The following is a 21072-nucleotide window of genomic DNA, read 5'->3' on the forward strand; positions in this document are numbered from 1 at the left end:
TGTATTCTTTTTTCACTGCCTAGAGGAGGGAATTTATACATTCTGTCAGTCTATGCAGTGGGAAACAACCGAGCCAAGTTCAGGGAGGAATTCCATTCTCTGTTTACGATACTCGAACTGAATAGGCTGCATAATTACTATATTATAGCTGGCGACTTGAATCCCAGAGGGGTATTCCTCAAATCTTGGATAGAGCAATACCAGATAGAGTATAAATGCGAATTATATGGGTCAGACAGTCCAACCTGGCCCAGGGCAAATTCCTATCTGGATTTGTGCATTGCTGACGCGCGCTTAAACTTTAATTTTAGGAATCCTCAACGGAAACTACAGACTCTTCCTTACGATAGCGACCATAACGCTATTCTTATTGAAGTTCTGTTTGATGGACGAAGAGCTCGCCTTCTTCCGATGGACAGTGGCGTCCACAGGCTGAACTTTAAACAAACAAATTGGAAGAAATTCCAAGAGCGGTTTATTCGGGGATATCGAGAGGAATGCCCACCTCTTGATGGGGAAAACGATAGTACAATTGCACCAGGTGACAGGAACTTGAGCAACGAGGAAATACTTCAGTATCTTCTCAAGCTGGAGAACTTGACGCTGGAAACAATTGAACAAGTCGTCCCTAAAATTAAACCTCGCAATAATATGGAAGGATATGAAACTGCAGCCATAAAACGGTTGAAAAAAGTGAAAAGCCTTCTGCTCACTCGCGTCAACAAAATCTATCGAAGATATGGGGACTACCATCATCCCATATTGGTTGAGTTCAAATCACTTCTAAAGATCGCGCGGGATCTTATCCGTCAACATTACGTAAATGAAGTGAACTTCCAATGGCGGGAGAAGTTAAAGGGTATTTCACCAAGCGATCCAGATTCCATGTTTACTAAGATAAATACGTTATTCCGGAAGAAGTCACGGATAACTGTACCGAGAATTAAAGTCGGTGGCAGCGAGATACAACACCTTATTGACTCAGGTATAGACACGAATAGTGTAACTGCTGATGCGCAAGGCAATTACATCGTGATGGATGATGCTCTGAAACTCGAACTTATAGGGGAGCACTTTGAATCGGTGCATCGGCCCAGAATGGACTTAGAGCCAACGCGACTTTCGGAAATTGTATTATAGAACGAGATGTCCACAATTTCAAATATAGCCTGAACGGCACCACAGTTCTCCAATTTAGCTCTGCGTTGCAGGCTGATCTCATACCGAGTGATAATCTGCTTGATTACTTTGTCTCATGTGTTGAGTTAACTTCCATATTCAGAAGAGTAAACAATAAGAGATCATCCGGTATGGATGGCATTCCCAACGTGGTCCTCAGGCATTTACCAGACATTGCCATTCGTAATTATTGCATTTTGTTCAATAATTTATTGAACAATTCCTTCTTTCCAGGACAATGGAAGAAAGCCCGAGTATTCCCGATTTTAAAGAGAGGGAAGGATTCATCCAGCCCTCAAAGCTACCGCCCAATCAGTTTGCTGCCTAACATCAGCAAGGTGTTTGAGGTTTTGGTATTGAAAGCCTTGAACGGGCATATCAAGAAGAAGGAATTATTGCCGAACGCGCAATTCGGATTTCGATCTGGACATTCGACAATACATGCAATAACGAAGGTAACGTCTGATATTTGCTGGCGGATTAACAATGGTGAGTGCGTAGGCGCTTGCCTTATAGACATGTAGAAAGCCTTTGATACCGTCTGGTTGGATGGACTGATTTTCAGGCTCCTGAAGAATGAGTTTCCCAGTCACCTCGTAGCGATGATGTGTAGTATGCTGTATGGCAAGTGCTTTGTCATTACGGACGGAAATCTCACTACTAACAGAGAATTTCATGTTCTGAATGGATTACAGCAAGGGACAGTGACTGCGCCTACACTTTTTGCGGTATTTGCCGGCGAATTGCTCAATTCTTTCGATTTTAATAAATCTCCTAAAAGGTCGTTGGTTGCCTTTGCTGACCATCTGATAGCCTACACGGCGCACAAGAAGGTAACTGAGGTGCAAGTTGAACTTCAGAAGATGTTCAATGATATTAAGTTCTTCACGAACAGTTGGCGGATGAAAATCAATGCGCAAAAGTGTGAAACGATTCTGTTTCGAAATTCCTTGGCGTATGCCAGTAGGAACTTGAAAAGGAATTGGAGAGATTTCCACATTGTCGCGAACGAAGATAGTTCTGAGCGGATTCCTCATAAGAAGTGCGTTAGATACCTGGGTGTGCGTCTTGACGAGCGTCTCCAATTTAACGAGCACGTTAAAGTCGCGCTAGAGAGCGCTCGCAAGGCATTCATGTCTCTCCGAAGACTCTTTTATGCTCCACATCTTAGCCGGAAGGTTAAGATTATTTGCTATCTTACTTTGGTTAGACCGGTGCTCACCTACGGGTGTGCTATCTAGTTTAATTTGAGTGCTAGCCAAATGGAGAAAATAAGGATCTTTGAAAGGAAATGTCTGCGTGCTTGCACGGGGCTTAATAGGACTGCTTCGTCAAACTATGAGCACTATATAACTAATGAAGTGATGTATGCAGCTGCTGCTGTGCCAAGAATCGACACAGTTATCGTCAGATTGATTCGGAATCATATAGTGCGATCTGCTTCGCATGGTGAGAACCCTTGGGTTTCGCAGCCGTTCTACCCAAATGATGGGTATTTCGAGAAAACTCTCACGACAGGCTTCATTCCTCCCGAAGCGTTCGTGTATCTTGACAGGAATGGTCTAATTCTTGATTCTGCCGGTGATCCGGTTATGTATCATATACATAGACGGGCCACGGACAAAAGGATAGAATACCCCCCGAATTTGACAGTGGGGGCTCCGGGATTCGACTGGAGATACTCCAGAGCGAGAGCAATTGATATTAAGCGGGATGAAAAAGAGAAATCTTGGTACTGGTGGCTGCGGGATGCCGGTTAGCGGTGGCCGTGCTCAGTTCTGCCATTTGTTTCTTGGTGGGGCTTTGTAAATATGTACATATTGAACGGGTGCTGATTTTGTCTCCAGCTGTAACTTATAAATACATACGTTATTATTCTTTGTTTTTTTTGTATGGATGTTATTGTAAAAAAAAAGAAAAAATGTATAATATAAAAATATATAATTATGATAATTTTTAAGAACAATAATTTAAGTTAAAAGTATTTTTTGAAGCGATCAAATATTTCTTATTACTTTTATATTTCTTTATTTGCCACTAAGGCCAAGTGAATTCTGTCGGGTTTTTGACCATTTCCCGACAACTTATTGTAAAATTAGATTTTTATTTCTTACTGTTCTCTCTGTCTGTAAATTATTATTCGAAAACTTTGAGAGCCCACAGTGGCCATTAGATTTAAGTTATTTTTGTTATTTTAAAGGATTGTTTTTTATTGTTCATTTTTCCAATCTATGTACTATTGTTACTTATTTCTTAAATATAAAAATGATTTTTAAAAATAAAAAAAAAAAAACAAAAGCACGTCTGAGATAAATAGATCAGAAGTCAGGAAGGAGACAGGTTTCAGGTACCAAATGGTACCTGCGCTACCTGAAAGAAGGCCTGAAACCAGTAGAGGCCCCTAAGAAGGCTGAGGATAGACCTAAGCCATCTTTATCGGAGCTAAGAAAGCAGGGAGCAGCAGAGATTAGCCCACACAAAGGGAATGCTCCCAAAAAATCCAAACCTGAACCCAAGGATTCCTCCTCCCGGGCAAGTCAGAGGTGAAGGCAGATATGAAGAAGGTCATATATTGGTGGACTGCGCGACGGAAGACTAAAGAGTGGCTTAGGACCATAGTTCCTAAATTGCCAGGCTGGAAAGGAACAGAACTGTGAACATGTGCTGGGGATGATATACCAGGAGCACACACAGTGACAGTTTTTCTCCCAAAAGCCGCAACAATGAGACGGAAGATCTCATGGACCTCCTAATCGCTCAGAATGAGGATCTCCATACGCAATTATGGAGAGACTTCAGAAGCAAGGTGGAGGACAAGGGTAGATTTCTCACGATGGGGGTAGATGACCGATCACTGGAGGCAATCAAACGTCGAAGTTGCCATATCAACTATCGATTTGGCAACTTACCTGTACATGTGCACAGGGAAAAGCCGAGGAAAGACACCTCGAACGAAACACCGGGTGAAAAGCATACCGAGGTCCCCAATGAAGCCTCGAAAGTCATAGAGCCGGAATGGACTGGATCAGCTAAGGAAGTAGACCTGCTGCCCAATCAAGAGCAGAAGCTGGACGATCTAGGCTCAGGGTGGACAGCGACGTGCAAGATAACGTCATGTCGGAGGAGGATGACGATAATCCGACAGTCGAAAAGAGCTGCAAACAATAACGGATTCAATGGCCAGCACGAAGATAGTCCAGATAAACCTCCACCAAGCGAAAGCTGAATCTGCGGTAATTGCAAGGGCAAGTTCCAAGAAGAGCATTGGAAAAGTGCTGGCTCAGGAGCCCTGGGTGTACCGAAGGTAAATTTGCGGTCTGCAAGGGGGAAGCCTGCAGGCAATTTGAGGCTCCTCTTGTGAAAAACCAAGAGCTTACATAATTCTTAAACATAATTTAAAATATATATGTCTTTCAGATGAGAAGAGATGAGTACCTTCTTGAATTTATTTTTACCAATAAGTTAGAAATATTGTATATATCATAGGGAACACTCTAGCATTTGTGGCCAGCACTAGACAGCAGGCACAAGGTTATCGTACGGAAGGTCGCAGTTCAAATCTCACTGGCAGCAGTGGGATTTGTATCGTAATTTGACGTCGAATACCAGTCAACTTAGCTGTGAATGAGCACCTGAGTCAAATCAGGGTAATAATCTGGGGCGAGCGCAATGCTGACCACATTGCCTCCTACAGTATACTGTAGTGTACCGTTTCGGACTTGAATGAAGTGGTCTAACACACTTCAAGGCCCTGATCCAATATGGATTGTTGCGCCAACGATTATTATTATTACTAGACAGGACAGGAGGTAGTAGACATAACTCTATGAAATTCTGAACGGGCTGGTCAGGAATAGGAGGGTATCGGATGAGCTCTCTATGTCTGATCACAGAATAATCAGATTCGAAATAAAAAGAATAATAAGGAATCCCAGGAGAACGGATTGGGAATCCTATGTAACGCACCTGGGCAGCAACAAGGCCCACCTTCAAGGGGGCGGTGACATTAGCAGCGAACTGGAACTAAAAAGAGTGGTGGAAAACCTCAACACAGTCATGAAGTGGAGGCTAAAACAGTTAAATCATCAAGGGATGCACCATGGTGGAACAGGAACCTGGCCAGAATGGGATCAGAGGTACGAAAACTTTTCAACCGAGCGAAACAAACCAGAGATTGGCAGAGGTTCAAAATTGCAATGACTACGTATAGCAACGCGATCAGGGAAGCAAAACGGAACAGCTTCAGGGAATTCTGTGAAAGGATCGAGCAGATCACAGAAGCAACTAGGCTTTACAAGGCTGTAGCCAAAGACGGGGCGATATCCTCTGTCTGTTTGAAGAAGAAAGAGACATTTACCGAGAATAAGGAGGACAGAGTACACCTCCTTCTCAGAAGTCATTTCCCGGGGTCTTACCCCACGGCAGCAGGCGACAACATTCTGCCTGAGAGCCCAACAACGAATAAAAAGAGGAGAAAGAAGAACAGGAAACTAGCAAAAGAGGTAGGTGGGCAGTGGAAACTTTTAAACCACTGAAATCACCCAGAGTAGAAAGCATTTTCCCAGCATCAATCCAGAGAAGCCTAGAAATCATCTTTGAGTCTCTTCTAAGGGTGGTAAGAGGCAGCATAGCCCTAGGATATCGTTCTTACTCAAAATGGTGGAGACGGTCATAGACATCTATTTTAGAAATAACGTTCTCAAGCGCAATCCCCTACATCAGTGTCAACACGCTTACCGGCCAGGACAGTCAACTGAAACTGCTCTGTATCAGCTGATGGATGTACTACGGGATGCCATAGAAACAAAAAAAATAGCACTGTGTGCGTTTTTGAATATCGAAGGAGCATTCTACAACACATCGCACCCAGATATACAAGGTGCCCTGAGCCCTAAGGGAGTGGGAAACACCCTGGCTTTCTGCTAGAGAGTAGGCAAATAGAAATACCGACAAGTACAAATTCCATTGTCATGAATACTACTCAAGGTTGCCCAAAGAGCGGGGTACTATCGCCGCTTATGTGGAGTATGGTAGTGGACGAACTCTTGGACGTGCTAACAAATACTGGAATACGTTCCAGGGTTGCACCGACGACATTATTTTAATTTGTAAGGGCAAATATGAGGATACCCTATGTGATAGAATCCAAACTGGACTAAGGGTTACTAGTGCCTGGTGCTGGAAGGTGAGAATTCGGATCAATCCAGCCAAAACCACCATAGTACCATTCCTTAAGAGACGTAAGCTGCTTGATCACCTGAAAGCCATAAGGTTACATGACATGGAGGTGAAACGAGAAACAAAGGTCAAATATTTGGGAATTACGCTTGACCAAAAATTACTCTGGAAGACACATGTTGGAAAGTCACGAGGGCTCTGATGACTTGACAACCTGAAGATATTTGGATACATACTGCAATAGTAGGGGCAATGATTACCTATGGGGCGGTAATCTGGGCAGAAAGAACCGAACTCAGCACGCAAGTCAGGGAGTTACACAAACTCCAAAGACTGATTTGCGTGTGTATCAGTGGGGCAAGGAGGGCATGCCAAACGGCATCCCTGGAGGTCCTTCTGGGATTAACCCTTCTCCAGCTGTCTAAATCGAAGGAAGATTGATATTCTTTCTAGGTAGTATCCCAAATTATTGATACCACGGGATAACATGACAATGAAGTTTCACTTTAATAAGAAGTTTGAAACACGTTGAAGTAACAAGGCAAATTTGGAGAGCATGGCTGTGGCATACGGCTTAAACCAGCAATTGATTACTTAGTACACTGACGGATCTCTCACAGCAGAAGGAGCGGGTGCCGGTGTCATTGGTCCAAGGAAAATGTACTTGGAGCCAATGGGTAGGTACACTAGTATATTCCAGGCCAAAATATACGCCATGGACAAATATGCCCCTTTAATCTCCAAACGAACTACAGGGGGCAGAACATTGCTTACCGACAGCCAAGCAGCAATCAAGGCACTTAGGTCCAACCAGGTGAACTTTAAACTGGTATGGGAATGCCTTGAGAGACTGTCCAGCAAGGTCTGAATACTCTGGGTTCCAGGCCATGTTGGTTTCGAAGGCAATGAGGCAGCGGACGAACTAGCCAAGAAGGGAGCAGGGACGCCTTTCCACGGGCCAGAACCCTTCTGTGGAATCGGAAACGTTTTCATGACTATGACATTTAAAAATGAAGCGGAACAGTTGAGGGAACTATACTAGTCGGGCCTACCAGGAATGGAGCAGCCTAGGGTGCTTATTAGGGGATACGAACCCAAGCGCACTAAGGATTGCTTAAACCTCAACAAAAAGAACCACCGAATCATAGTGGGAATTCTCACTGGTTACTGTCGGCTAAACTATCACCTAGGGAAGCTAGTGATATCTACGGGCACTGTTTGCAGATTCTGTGCGGAGTGTGATGAAACCTCTATACACGTTCTGGGACCGTGGCCGGCACTTGTGCAAAGTAGATCGAGGTATCTGGGAGAACACTTAATACCAGATGCAAAGTTGAAATCTGGAAGTAGGAAATATACTAAAATTGCTAATGGTTATAGGCTTGCTTGAGGTACTATGATTAATAGGTACACTATTACCAGCAAATGAGGCACAATAATTCTTTAAGGACGCGGTGGGACTTTCGCTTAACAGAATAATAATAATAAAACTGTTCTGTGCTAGTGTTCTTTCTCTGCTGCCATATGGAAATAACACATAGAAAGTGAACTCCATTGATATAATTGGTTGCTATAGATAAGCTGATAGAATGCGATAATTTTCATTTACACAAACTTAGCGTTTATTTCATTTATAAATTGGTATCATAATTGATAACTAATAAACAGATCTGTGGAAGAGGGATTTACAAGAAATATTGAAGACAGAATAAATAGAGATAGAATCTGCAAAGGTGAATAGTAGCCAAACAGTAGGAAACTCCGTAGTAGTCCGTCTGTTTTTTGGTCTGGTGAGAATTAGCATAGGAAAGAATAAAAGTCCCCACAGATCTATTATTAAAAACCAGACCACTGAGGTTAGCTTTTTACTTGTATGTGTTCTTCGGATGAACATTCATTATGTGGTAAACGTAATGAACCAGTTATTTTTAAATGTTATACCCTAGGTTGCCAGACCAGGCACATATTAGGGAAAGCTCTTAACGAGCATTTAGGTTTAGCCCCTTAGTTAAAAATAGGGAAAGAAAGAATATTCTTACCAATTCAAGGCGAAACCGAGTTTCAAAAGCTTTCAAGAGTTAGGAGAGGGAGGGGGCCTTATCAGCGTTTGGAGGATGTGTTTGTCTCCAAGTACATTATCTATACTCTGCTAAGCAACCAAATCTTCAAATTGTCTATGCCTACACAGCAATGCAGAATGCCTGGTTCAATATAATTTTCAGCAAAAGGAATGAATTGGTACTTCCTTGCAAATTTTTTCAAGTAATTTTCCATTCTTTACATTGCAACAGAATGTATTTCCTAGAATCATAATTTGGCAGGAACACTCGGAGGCAAAGAGCGAATTTCGAAAATTTCCTTTTGCCCAAGTGTTGTTCGGACCCATAAAATTTACTGCCTCGTATCATCGAAGTACGCTGACCTAACACTATCTCAAACGAACAACTTGTTCAGTACACAGGCCTGGTACTCATACACACTATGGTCGGAAGACGGAAGTGCCAGTGAATAGGTCACACATTAAAGAGAGGCAACAATTGCATTGCCGACTACGCCATGTACTGGAATCCACTGTCCCAAGGTGGCCCACGAGTGGGTCGCCCCAAAGGCACTTGACACAGAAAAGTGGAGGATGAGTGCGAGCGTCTCAGGAAGTCGGAGGGGCGCTGAAGGGTATTTGAGCTAACCGTCAATGGTGGTGCGCAGGTGTGGTTGACGCGCTATACCCTACCAAGGGGTGAAGCGCAATTATATATAAATATTTATATTAAATATTGATAACCTTTCGCTCTATAAGAAACTCGAGGGTGTGGTGCCAAAAGCTCCGACATAGTTAATAAACTTGTCTATTTCTGAGGGTTATCGAGATGTCATAAAACAAGTCGAGCACCGCAGACAGATCAACTATCTAGCAACTTCGCCATTGCAAACGATCTGAATGGTCATGTGGCTGAAAATCAGATTATAAAAAAAGGGCTTTGGAGCACATAATAAGGGTGGCGAGCGTATAGCCGATTTGACATATACTCACTATCTTGGACTTGTCAATACATGGTTTATCCAATGATTGTCTCACCTTCATATATTGGTGGTAGTGGAAAAAGAGAAACACAAGTCAACTATATCCTCATTAGACACCGACATTTTATTACTACCACCGTCCAAATGTATGTCCGTGAGAACAAACGCCTCTACCATAAATTTCTTGTTGATAAAACACTGCCAAATTGGTAAATTTACAACAATGCCACTCGGAAAGCAAAGAAAGTGCCCACTCCTACCTGTGCGGTTCATTACATAGACCTTTATGATGAGCTGAACATCAGGTCGACGAGAGGGGTATGTATGGACTTGTCTACCAATCGACGCGTCGTGGCGGATAGATGATGAAGATGATAGATGAAGAATTTGCTTATCCACCACATCTACAAACACTGCTGATATTCGGTGCAATTCCACCTGTCAGCGTCATTGAAGTCCAGGGACCACGAAAATGGATCTGCAGAATGTTCAAATTAACGTCCGATCTGGTTGCTGAAGCTCTTTGAACACACTGTTGACAATCGTATTCGGGACATTGTTCAAATAATAGTGAACGAACTCAAATTCGTCAAGAATTGCAGACACACACAATATGTGTCGTGCGGTGCACTAGTGGAGAAATTCGAGAGAAGCATCGGCGTCCTTACACTATATTGCTTCATCTAGGGAAGGCTTTTGACGGTGTATCACACATCCACCTGGTGTTTTGCAGCGATACCTAGTGCCAGAGGACCTAGTACGTTGGGTTAAATTGCTTTACTACAATCCGAAAAGTAAAGTTCGAAGTGTGACAAATATATCGAGTCACACACAGGTATATCGGCACTTCGTGTCTTCTTGTTATGGACAGTCACAGGAGACATACAACGCCCAGTGCGTTGGCAGACGACTGGATCGCCCCAAGAGCACTTCCACAGCACAGTAGGGAAGTGCGGGCATCTCGGGAAGTCCTGGGGTAGCTGAAGCGCATTCCAGCGAACCGTGAGCGATGGTGCGTAAATGTGGTTGATGGGTTTTAGCTCACAAAGGGGTAAATGCAAGCCATATATATTAGCATATCCTCTTGCTGGCGTTAGTTAACTTTAGAATTCTGTCTGAAAATTTCTGGCTCTCAAAATTTATTATAGTTCCTTCAACAAATTCTCTCAACTATCCAAATGCTTGTTGAGAATAACCTGAAAATAAAAGATGAAAGGAAATTTTCGTTTCGTGTTGTTGAAAAGTTTTCCTGATTGATTGACTGAACAAAGTTTATCCTAATCTAGGCTTCAGTTCAAGCAATTGTACGTTTCAGTCATCGTATCGTCTCAAGGATAAAAGTTCAGCTATTCAACTCGGTAAACCCTTCCAAGAAAAACTTTCAGGCAGGGAACTCCTATTCAAACACAACACACACAATTTACCAACTTTCTACCTGCCATTGTTAAGAATTTCACTTCACCTTTTCAAACATTTTACAGAACAAAGCATTCTTCGCTTTGTAACCAATACACATGCATCAATAAATCGTTTTCAGGCACAAGAGAAAAATTCCGAAATACGTGGAAGCAACAGTTTCGCATGATTTAATTATCAACAGTTGAATAATTTCAATTCCAACTAGCATAACCGAAAACTTTATCCAATAAAATTTTCGATTTAGGGTTTTATTCAACTGTGCATAATTCGTATCATAAAAATGTTGGCAAGCTGCTACTGCAAACAGACGCATACATGTTCCGGGGCCGAAAAATTTATGAAGCGTGAAAAAGTTTTAACTTTTACGGTAAGTTTTAATTCCGGGGGATTTAAGCAATTAATTTTCAGGATTTCGAGGTCGATAGCTGCAAGTGGTAGGGATGGTCCATGCAGGAGGAAAGCACGTTACGATTCATCAAGGTCTACACTTTCAACTACTTTAGGACCAACCCAACTGCAATTTTTTGCCATTCAGTTCACCCCGAAAATAAAATCAGAGTAATTCCGGATTGTTATGTTTATTTTTCATGCATTCAACATTTTATACATCTACAACAGTCGCTTGCAACAACAAAAAGCATATCGTCTATCTGTTATGGAACACGAGCAGCATCATCTTAAACGAGACACAATAAAAAAGTTCTATATGGAAAAATACTTTATAATCTGATAATATTATATAAAACTCCCTAATTTCTGTTTGTTCATTCATATCTACACAAATCCGAGATACAGTTTAGTAGCCAATTATACAGATTCACTGAAAATGTATCCTGCACACGGAATCAAGCCCCACATGCCACCTGTCACTGCGGATTTTGATTGAAATTAATTGAGTATGATCCGGTCGAGGGATCCTGTTGCATTTGGAAATTATTTGTTGATAGTCCGAAAGGCTTCAATATCATGTTTCCTAGATCTTTCAATTTCCCTAGCATTTCCGTTTTGAGCTTCTCATTTCGTTCGTTAATTGCCTCGGATAGACGAATTAGTGCTTGTCCTGCCTCCTGATTTGATGGATCTAATTTTTGGATTTTTTTGTAGTCTTCTAAGCTTTCATCTAGCTTGTCGGTATCTTCATAGAGTTTAGCACGTCTGGAAGAAAAGAGAATTATTTTCTTTAAATATCAGGAAATATACTAGAGTATTTAGTGATAAGGATATAATTACACATATAGAAACTAATTATACAGCAGAATTCCGATAATAGTATGGTCAATGGATGGTCGGTTTGATACGGATTTTCGAGATTACCAATTACCGAGCGTACAAAATAAAGAAAATTAACTCTGGAGACCGGCAAATTTATACAAATTGGCCGGTAATACGAATAATCATCATCACCAAGGAGGCAACAACCGGTATCCGATCTAGGCCTGTCCTAATAAGGAACTCCAAACATCCGGTTTTCGCGGCGAGGGCTGTCTGGCCTACGCTATCACTCCATCTCAGGCATGGTTTGCCCATCTTCTTTTTCTACCATATAATTGCCTTTATAGACTTTTCGGAGTGGACCATCCTCATCCATATGGACTAAGTGACCCGCCCAACGCAACCGATTGAGCCGGATTTTATCCACAACCTGACGGTCGTGGTATCGCTTATAGATTTCGTCGTTCCATCCTCTTGTAGGGGATCAAAAATTATTCTGAGGATTCTTCTCTCGAACGGGGCCAAGAGTTCGCAATTTTTCTTCTTAAGAACCCAAATTTTCGAGAAATACATGAGGACTGGTAAGATCACTGTCTTGTACAGTAAGAGCTTCGACCCTATACTGAGAGGTTTCGAGTGGAACAGTTTTTGTAAACTGAAATAGGCTCTGTTGGCTGCCAACAACCATGTACGGATTTCATCGTCGTAGCTGTTACTGGTTATGATTTTGGCCCTAGATAGGATAAATTATCAATGGTTTCAAATTCATAGTCTCCTATATTCTTCTCGTTTGACCAGTGCGATTTGATGTCGTTGGTTGGTTGGTTTTTGGTGCTGACGTTACCAACATATATTTCGTCTCTATTGATGTGCAGCCCAAGATCTCGCGCCGCCTCCTCGATCTGGATGAAGACTGGATGAACTTTATACGTCTCTGGTTGTTCTTCCCCTGACAATATCGTCAGCATAGGTTGGCCGAACTTAAAGAGGATCGTGCCTCTCGCATTTACCTTAGCATCAGGGATAAATTTTTTCAGGGTGCGGTTAAAGAGGACGCGTGATAGAGCATCCCCTTGTCTTAGATCGTTGTTGATGTCGAATGGCCTCGAGAATGATTCTGCTGTTTTATCTGGCTTCGCACATTGGCCAGGGTCAGTCTAGTCAGTCTTATCCATTTCGTCGGGATATCGAATTCTCTCATGGCCGTGTACACTTTTACCCTGGCTATGCTATCATAGGCAGCCTTAAATTTAATGGAAAGATGGTCCAACTGATGTCCATATTCCAACAGTTTTTCCATCGCTTGCAGCATGGAGAAAATGTGATCTGTTACTGATTTGCCTGGAGTGAAGCCTCTTTGGTATGGGTGAATGATGTTCTGGGCGTATGGGGCTATCTGGCCTAGCAAGATAGCGGAGAATATCTTATATATAGTGCTCAGCAACGTGATACCTCTATAATTGCTGCACTGTGTGACATTCGAACAGATAATGCCTTGTTGCTAGTCGTCAGGCATTGATTCGCTGTCCCACACCTTGGGCATCAGTTGATGAACCGCTTGGTGTAGTTGGTCACCTCCATATTTAACTAATTCGGCTGTAATTCCATCGGCTCCTGGCGACTTATATTTTTTAAGTCGATGAATTGCACGGACTGTTTCTTCTACACTGGTGACACTATTTCCCGCTATAAATGTGGGACAGCACGCTGCTGTCCTGACCAAACCAACAGAAGTACTCGCTAACTATCCTCCACTGCGCGAGCCACGTCAAGCAGCGACTTCGTCATTCCATGAGCAAAACAAGGACCCGAAGCAGAAAAGATGTGCTTTGAGGTTGTCGACGAGCAGCGACAAGAAGACCCTTTCAACTTCGCCGACGCTGGAAAAAGCAACAAGGGAGTGCTAAAAAGGTAAGTGCTCCCCAAGTGCCAGTGCCCTCTCTGCTAGTGGCTTAAAGTCCATAAAGGAAAAAAATGCTTCAATTACGGAATATAATATTAATGTCCGGCAGCTACTGAAATCACTAAAGGGCAATGGCCTAAAGGCGACACTAAAAAACACGAGGGGTGATAGAACTCTCATTTTTGCAGAGTCCACAGGAGACCATGCCAACATTTTTTTGCTTATTAAAGAGTAAGGGCTCAGTTCCACCACAAGAACCTCTCCATCCCTTAGAACTCAGTCCATAATTATCCGCGGTCTCCACAGGCAAACTGACCCTGGAGAAACGATGGCCGAACTCACTTCGGTTGCAAATTTTGTGATCAAACAAGATAAGGGGGAGAATCCCTCGCTCTCTATCAAATCTCAATCTGGTCTTTTGATAGCCAACTTTGAGCCCTCCCAAGAGCAAAGTGAAGTTTTTAAGGTGAAGTACATCCTTCATCAAAAGATTACCTTCGAGAAAATCAAACCAGTGGATTAAATGCAATGTTACAACTGACAAAACTTCCGGCAAATAGCCCAAAATTGCTCAAAGAGTTATCCGCGTGGGGAATGTTCAAGACCCACGAACGAAGTTCCGCACTGCGGCCAAACTGGGCACTCTGCAAGCCATCGTAAGTGTCCAGCTTATAAAGAAATGGCAGCCAAGTTGCCAAAACCCGTGAGGCAACTGAGAAATCTTCAGTGAAGCAAACAGTGAGTCAACTTTCACAGAGTTTGACCAGCCCAGGCGTGGCATATGCGCAAGTTTCTAAGAAATCTTTTCCCAAAGCAGAGAATCAAGCAAATGACAAGGAACGAAACAAGGGTTTCCGAGAATTACTTGAAGCTCTCGCTTCTGCGCCCAGAAATGAGCAGTGTCAATTCGCTATGATTATACTTATCCGTAACTTATTGTCATATTCAATTCCGCGTCCCTGACCTCCCTGTTAATCAACACTCTGAAGGCAGACTTCTGCTGCATTTCGAAAAGTAACCTTAAAAGCAGACATAACGCAAACTTCATCGGATATAACATTATTCGGAACGCTTAAAATTCAGGAACTGCCCTCCTAGTCCGAAAAAAATATGTTTCTGAGGAAGTCGTCATTCTTCCGCTGCGGCGGCAATAGTTAAAACTAGAAGGATGCTAGTAGTCTCCGTCTACATCAAATGTAATTCTAAAACTGGCCTTGGGCAATCCTCAGTTAAAGTCAAAATACCTTCTTCTCGGGGGCGATATCAACTCGAGGGGCACCTCCTGGGGCGACAAGACAATTAATATAAATGGGAACACCCTGCTAAAATGGATCCACGACCCTTTTTCACTCACCAATATTGAGATAGTTTTACCAGGTACACCGACAAGACCAAGTAATCAGTCTATCCTCGATTACTTACTGCTTTCTGATGAAACCAAACAAAATTTTCAGGTGAAATCCTGTAAAAATCACCGGGCATGTCCGATCATTTTGCAGTTGAACTCAAACTTCCTTCGTGTTCTCAATTGCAAAAGCTGGCCCTAACGACTATCAGATGGTTCGCATACACAGGCTGGGACAAATTCAAGTCAGATTTAGCGTCAATTCAAGTCAAGTTGACTCCGTATGGGCAAACGGGCTCGTATACAAACTAATCGAAAACAACTTCGAAATTCCGATTATCAGAATTGCCATTAGTTTTTTCGACAATAGGCTGTTCTATGTTAACGTGAGAAACGAATTTTTCGATTTCTTACCAGTAACATCAGGAGTACCAGAAGGATTCATTTTAGGCCTTACCTTATATAACGTTTTCACAGCTGACGTTCTCATTCCTGAGACCGGCACTGACATTATCCAATGTGCCGATGACACCCTTATTTTTGCGTAAAACCTCCACCACAACAAGGCCGCCAAAGCAATAGAAAAATACTTGTGTGTATGGTGGGGGAGAAGCTACAGCTTCTGAGCACTCAAGAAAAATACTTGGTACTTCTCTGCAAATACTTCCGCTATTGGGGCATTAGAATAAATGAAACAAAAATGCAATTGTGTACTTTCAGGAGGCAATCAAGATTTGTTACGGAGCACCTACGTGGATCACCTGAATAAATGCGAAGCGTTTGAATGACGAATACTAAGATATTGCACCGACCTATCTCATAACTGGAAGTCTAGAACAGTTGGAAAAAAAGCGGAAGTATATCGGCGAGCAAGAGCGAAACCACTTTAAGAATATGTTCTCAAGTTGATGGAAAGGTTTTTCGAGAAAACGGAAGACCACCCAAATCCAATAATTCGGCAGAGTAGCATACCCCCTTTGGCCATATTTCTCAGGCCCTGCCCAACTGCGAGTAATAACCTAAGACCCTCCATCTTTCCCTCTTTGATACTTCTGGCTTGGTAGGGGTACATAGAGGACAAGCACAAGTTACTGTTCTATTGGATTGTATATATTATAGTAGTTTTAAGTACCAGGTAGTAGTTAGAATTAAGCATGTAAATAGTAGTTTTTTAAGTAAGTAAAGTAAAAACGGCGCTCGGGTAGTATAGGTCCCAGGACGAAACGTGGATTGGTATCCACGATAAAGCATAAAACCTGGGAAACGCCTGCTGAACCAACAACAACAGCTCTACTACCAAACCCTATCTCCACCTTGTTAGGAAGGGACAAAAGGAACCTCGGACAGGATGGGACTTTAAAACCCGTCAACGACAACGGTGTAACGATTTGCGCATTTTCTCATGGAACACGCTCTCCCTGTATAGACCGAATGTTGTTCAGCAACTAGCCGATATCTTGTCCCAAAGTAAGGCTGATGTAAGAGCGCTGCAAGAGATGCGATGGACGGCGACCGGTTTCCTGAAGAAGAGCCAATACACCATATACTATAGCGGCCATCCACTAAAACATGTGTTCGGAGTATATTTCTTAGTCAGCCAAAAAATGAAACCTGCTGTTATCGGCTTTGAAGATATAAGAGAAAGGTTTGCAAGACAAATTTCAAAACATAAACCTCATAAACGTTCACGCCCCTACAGAGGAGACTGCGGACCCTCGAAGCCGTCCAAGTATGATATCAAAATAATACTTGGAAATTTCAACAGTCAAGTAGAGACGGAGCCCGTATTTAGGCGATACGTTGGCTCCCATAGCTTACATAGCCATATGATAACGGACTGCGGATTATTCAGTTAGCAGTATCGCACGAAATGGTTGTTGGAAGTACCCGGTTTGCGCGGAAAGCGGTCCACAAACATACATGGGCCTCTCCAGATGGAACCACTTTCAACCAAATTGACCACGTACTGATTGAACGCCGCCACCTCTCAGCCTTGATGAATGTTAGAACATATAGGGGGGCCAATATAGACTCGGACCACTGAGTGAGAGTGAATATTGAAGCTATTCACAACATAGCCCTCCGCAACACCTATAAGGGCGAAATGGATACCACAATAACCGCAATCAACAGATACTGGAGATGAATCATCAACAAATGATCTTCACCACCACCTGAAGAACATTATCATTGATACGGCCACAAAGATACTTGGCCCCAACCGCAAGAAAAGTCGGAAGTTTGACGATGAATGTAAGCTAGCTACGGAACGAAAGAATGTCGCATACCGCACTCCAGGCGATCAGATTTTCTCTCTGCGGCAAGCGGTAGAAAAACTGTTCGAATGTAGACATCAGTTTACCATCTATTCATCGACTTTAAATTCGCCTATGATAGCTTAGGCAGGGTAAAACTGTGCACGCCCATGAGAAAATTCGGGTTTCCGACGAAATTGATAAAACCTGGCCAATGTTCGAGGCCAGATAAAAACAGCAGGATCACTCTCAAGACCATTCGACATCAATAACGGTCTACGACAAGGGGATGCCCTATTATGCGTCCTCTTTAACCTGGCCCTGGAGAAAGTGATCCGTTATGCTGATGTAAATGCCAGGGATACGATCCTCTTTAAGTCCATCTAACAACTGGACTATGCTGACGATATCGACATCATGGGAAGAAGGACACGAGACATACACACTGCCTTCATCCAGATAGAGCAGGCGGCGATAGGCGCGAGATCTTGGGCTGCACATCAATGAAGGCAAGACTAAATATATGGTGGCAACGTCAACACCGAAAACCAATCAACCAACATCAAACCGCATTGGTCAAACAGGAAGAATAAAGATAGAAGACTACAACTTTGAGACCGTTAATAATTTCTCCCATCTAGGGTCGAAATTCACAACTGATAACAGCTACGACGATGAAATCCGCGCACGGTTGTTAGCAGCCAACAGAGTCTATTTCAGCTTACAAAAACTGTTCCGCTCGAAACGTTTCATCATAGGATCTAAGCTCTTACTGTACAAGACAACGATCTTGCCAGTCCTTATTTATTCTTGAGAGACCTGGGTTCTTACCAAGAAAAATTACGAACTCTTGTCCGCGTTCGGGAGAAGAATCCTCCGAAGAATTTTTGACCCCCTACATGAAGATGGACGATTCCGTAGCCTACATAATGACGAAATCTATGAGCGATACCATGACCGTCAAGTTGTGGATAAAATCCGGATCAATAGGTTACGATGGGCGGGTCACTTAATCCGTATGGATGAGGATGATCCACCCAGGAAATCGGAAGAAGACGAGGCAAATCCTGCCTGAGATGGAGCGATGGCGTAGGTCAGGACGCCAGACAGCTTTTAGGAATATCGAATTGGTGGACCTCGGCACAAAACCGGTATGTCTGCAGTTCCTTATTAAGGCAGGTCTAAACCGGATATCATGATGATGATTATCGCCTGTGCTGATGCCACTTCTGGAATGAGCTTAAGGGGGTTTTCCGGTAAATTTCTAAAACATGGTAATAAAGTATTATTAGTTTTATTTGTGCAGATATAAGAACGGAATGTATTTTCAGTCCTAAATTCCATATAGACGCATCACCGTGATTTTTTTCAGATTTTTCAGTTGGGAAGGTTCTGAGAACGAGATCTGTTTCACTTTTTGGGGCACACATTTTGAGCCCTATCTCCCATGTTTCACCGAATATCAAAAATGGATCAGTTTCGAAAAGTACTACTTCATTTGATACCCCACATGACCATAGTTGGTGAAAAAAATTTACACTGCCCCTTCGCATGTATGGGGAGCCCCCTTCAAAATCAACACAAAATGGCGGCATTCGCTGCATGTAAAGGGACACACCGAGCACATCTTCTCACCAAATTTCGTGACAATCTGTTCAGTTGTTTCAGTCTATGACAGACAGACGGACGGACAGACATTGAACCGATTTTAATTAGATTTTGTTTCACATAAAACCTTAAAAACAGACCGGCATCAGTTGTTCTAAACTATACGGAGAATAACTAAAAAAAGTTTGGTTTAACTTTTATAGACCCATTGAGGCTAAAGCTACCACTGTCTCAATGATTCTGCCGACAAGCAAAGGTAAGTTTTTTCGAAGGATGTGGTGATCATAGAGAGTGATTTCTGCCGTGTGATTAACAAGAGGTTTGGGAAAAGCCCCCTTAAGAAGAGGACACCCTTTTTTAAGCGGGTGTGGGGTTCAGTTTAGGGAGCTCTTGATAGCAGGACAGGGATCTTTGCCTAATAACTCTGCGGTCCTTTTTGACTTGCTTGCTTTTGGGTTTGGCATTGATGAAATCAGAGATGAAAAAAATTTACCCCGACTTCATCTGTTTGCATGTCCTGAGAAGGCCCCAGTGGGGGACCTCCAGTAGGGACGCCATCCACATCACGCATGACACCGGACTAAAAAGGGCTCCCAACTAAAGAAGGCTAGTGGATAACCAGTCTCCGAACAGGAACGCCAGGTGTGGAGAGCGAACGATCCACTACGTGATAACTCTGGCCACCGTATGATGGAAATGTAAAAAGAGAAGCTGAAAAGGTTAAGGAAAGACAAAATCCTTTGCTTGCAGCTTCTGAAAAAAAAAACCAAACACGCACAAACATATGCGTCAGCGTCCCGGTATTTTCAACAGATCTGGCTTTCTAACAAAGAAACACTCGGAGGCAGGGACTCACCAATGCAAAACGACGGACACCCACCCGAAATCCCGATGCACAAAAGAAAGAACGTCCGACCTTTACGGCGGATGATAAGACGGTTTTCATATGAAATTCCTCTGAAACATAACCAAGGGCCTAATTTTGGTCTTTGTTAAAAACCCTTGGAAATTAGAAATTGTGAGAAATTAGAATTAGCCAAATATGTTTTCTTAATTTGAGAGCTGGTGCTGTATTCAAATTACATTAAATTGCAACAATTCATTTCCTTCGAACCACATCTACACACTTAGAGCGGGACCTTGGCTCGTAATTTTAGGGAAACCCCCTACAAACATGGCGACCAGAACCGAAGCTTGGTGGGAATAATTCGCCCTATAAAATTAAGTGACCAAGCAACTCACCTTATCAGTGCCTTCATATAATTCGGATTAAACAGTAACGCTTTCGTGCAATCCTCAATCGCTGCCTTGTTCGAATTCAGCTTCATCTTAGCAGCTGCCCGATTTCCATAGAGAATCGCACGTTCATTGGGGTAGCTCTCCACCGGGCACAACATCAACGCAGTCGTGTACAACTCTGAAGCCTTGATGTAGTCCCCGTCCTTGAAAAGCTCATTTCCCTGCTCCTTCAGTTTATCTGCCTTTTCTTTGTTTTCCTTTTTCTGCTCATCGGTAAGATCACGTTCCGCTTCCTTTAGACCTTCATCGTCTATGATATCATCGATGCAATCAGCAAAATCCTCGTGTTCCTCCTCGTCGCTATGGTTTAATCTTGATGTTGTAGGCTCGTCGTTCCTCACCCCATTTGCCAAATCCTTAAGTTTCTCGTCGTCACTTTGCACTGACAAATTTTTCAATTGCTCGTTCACCAGTTCATCCACAATCTCCTCGTTTGTTCGAGAACAAGCATCTCGGAATTCCTCCTCGTCACCTGACACGTTATCTCTGCCATCTGACTTTAAGGACATTTTTATGGAGAATATATAGTGACACTTTGACTGAAAGTTAGTCTGGGAATTGTCCGTGAATCACTATTTTAATCCGGAAGCCAAAAATTTCGCGACCTCTCCTGACAGGTATGAGCTGACAACCAATATGTCATTGTTTTGAAT

General features: G+C 42.8%; 1 protein-coding gene across 1 annotated transcript; it reads right to left on the reverse strand.

The window, feature by feature from the left end:
- Positions 1-11356: 11356 nt before the first annotated feature.
- LOC119659590 (tetratricopeptide repeat protein 1) lies at positions 11357-21063 on the reverse strand. Its single transcript, XM_038067749.1, has 2 exons — positions 20363-21063; positions 11357-11952 (listed from the first exon to the last, which is right to left on the reverse strand). Exons 1-2 carry the CDS (start codon positions 20926-20928, stop codon positions 11664-11666), a joined length of 855 nt encoding a protein of 284 aa, XP_037923677.1. The 5' UTR covers positions 20929-21063; the 3' UTR covers positions 11357-11663.
- Between the last annotated feature and the right edge of the window lie 9 nt (positions 21064-21072).

Source organism: Hermetia illucens, chromosome 6 (genome assembly GCF_905115235.1).
Source record: "Hermetia illucens chromosome 6, iHerIll2.2.curated.20191125, whole genome shotgun sequence".
Classification (NCBI taxonomy): Eukaryota; Metazoa; Arthropoda; class Insecta; order Diptera; family Stratiomyidae; genus Hermetia; species Hermetia illucens.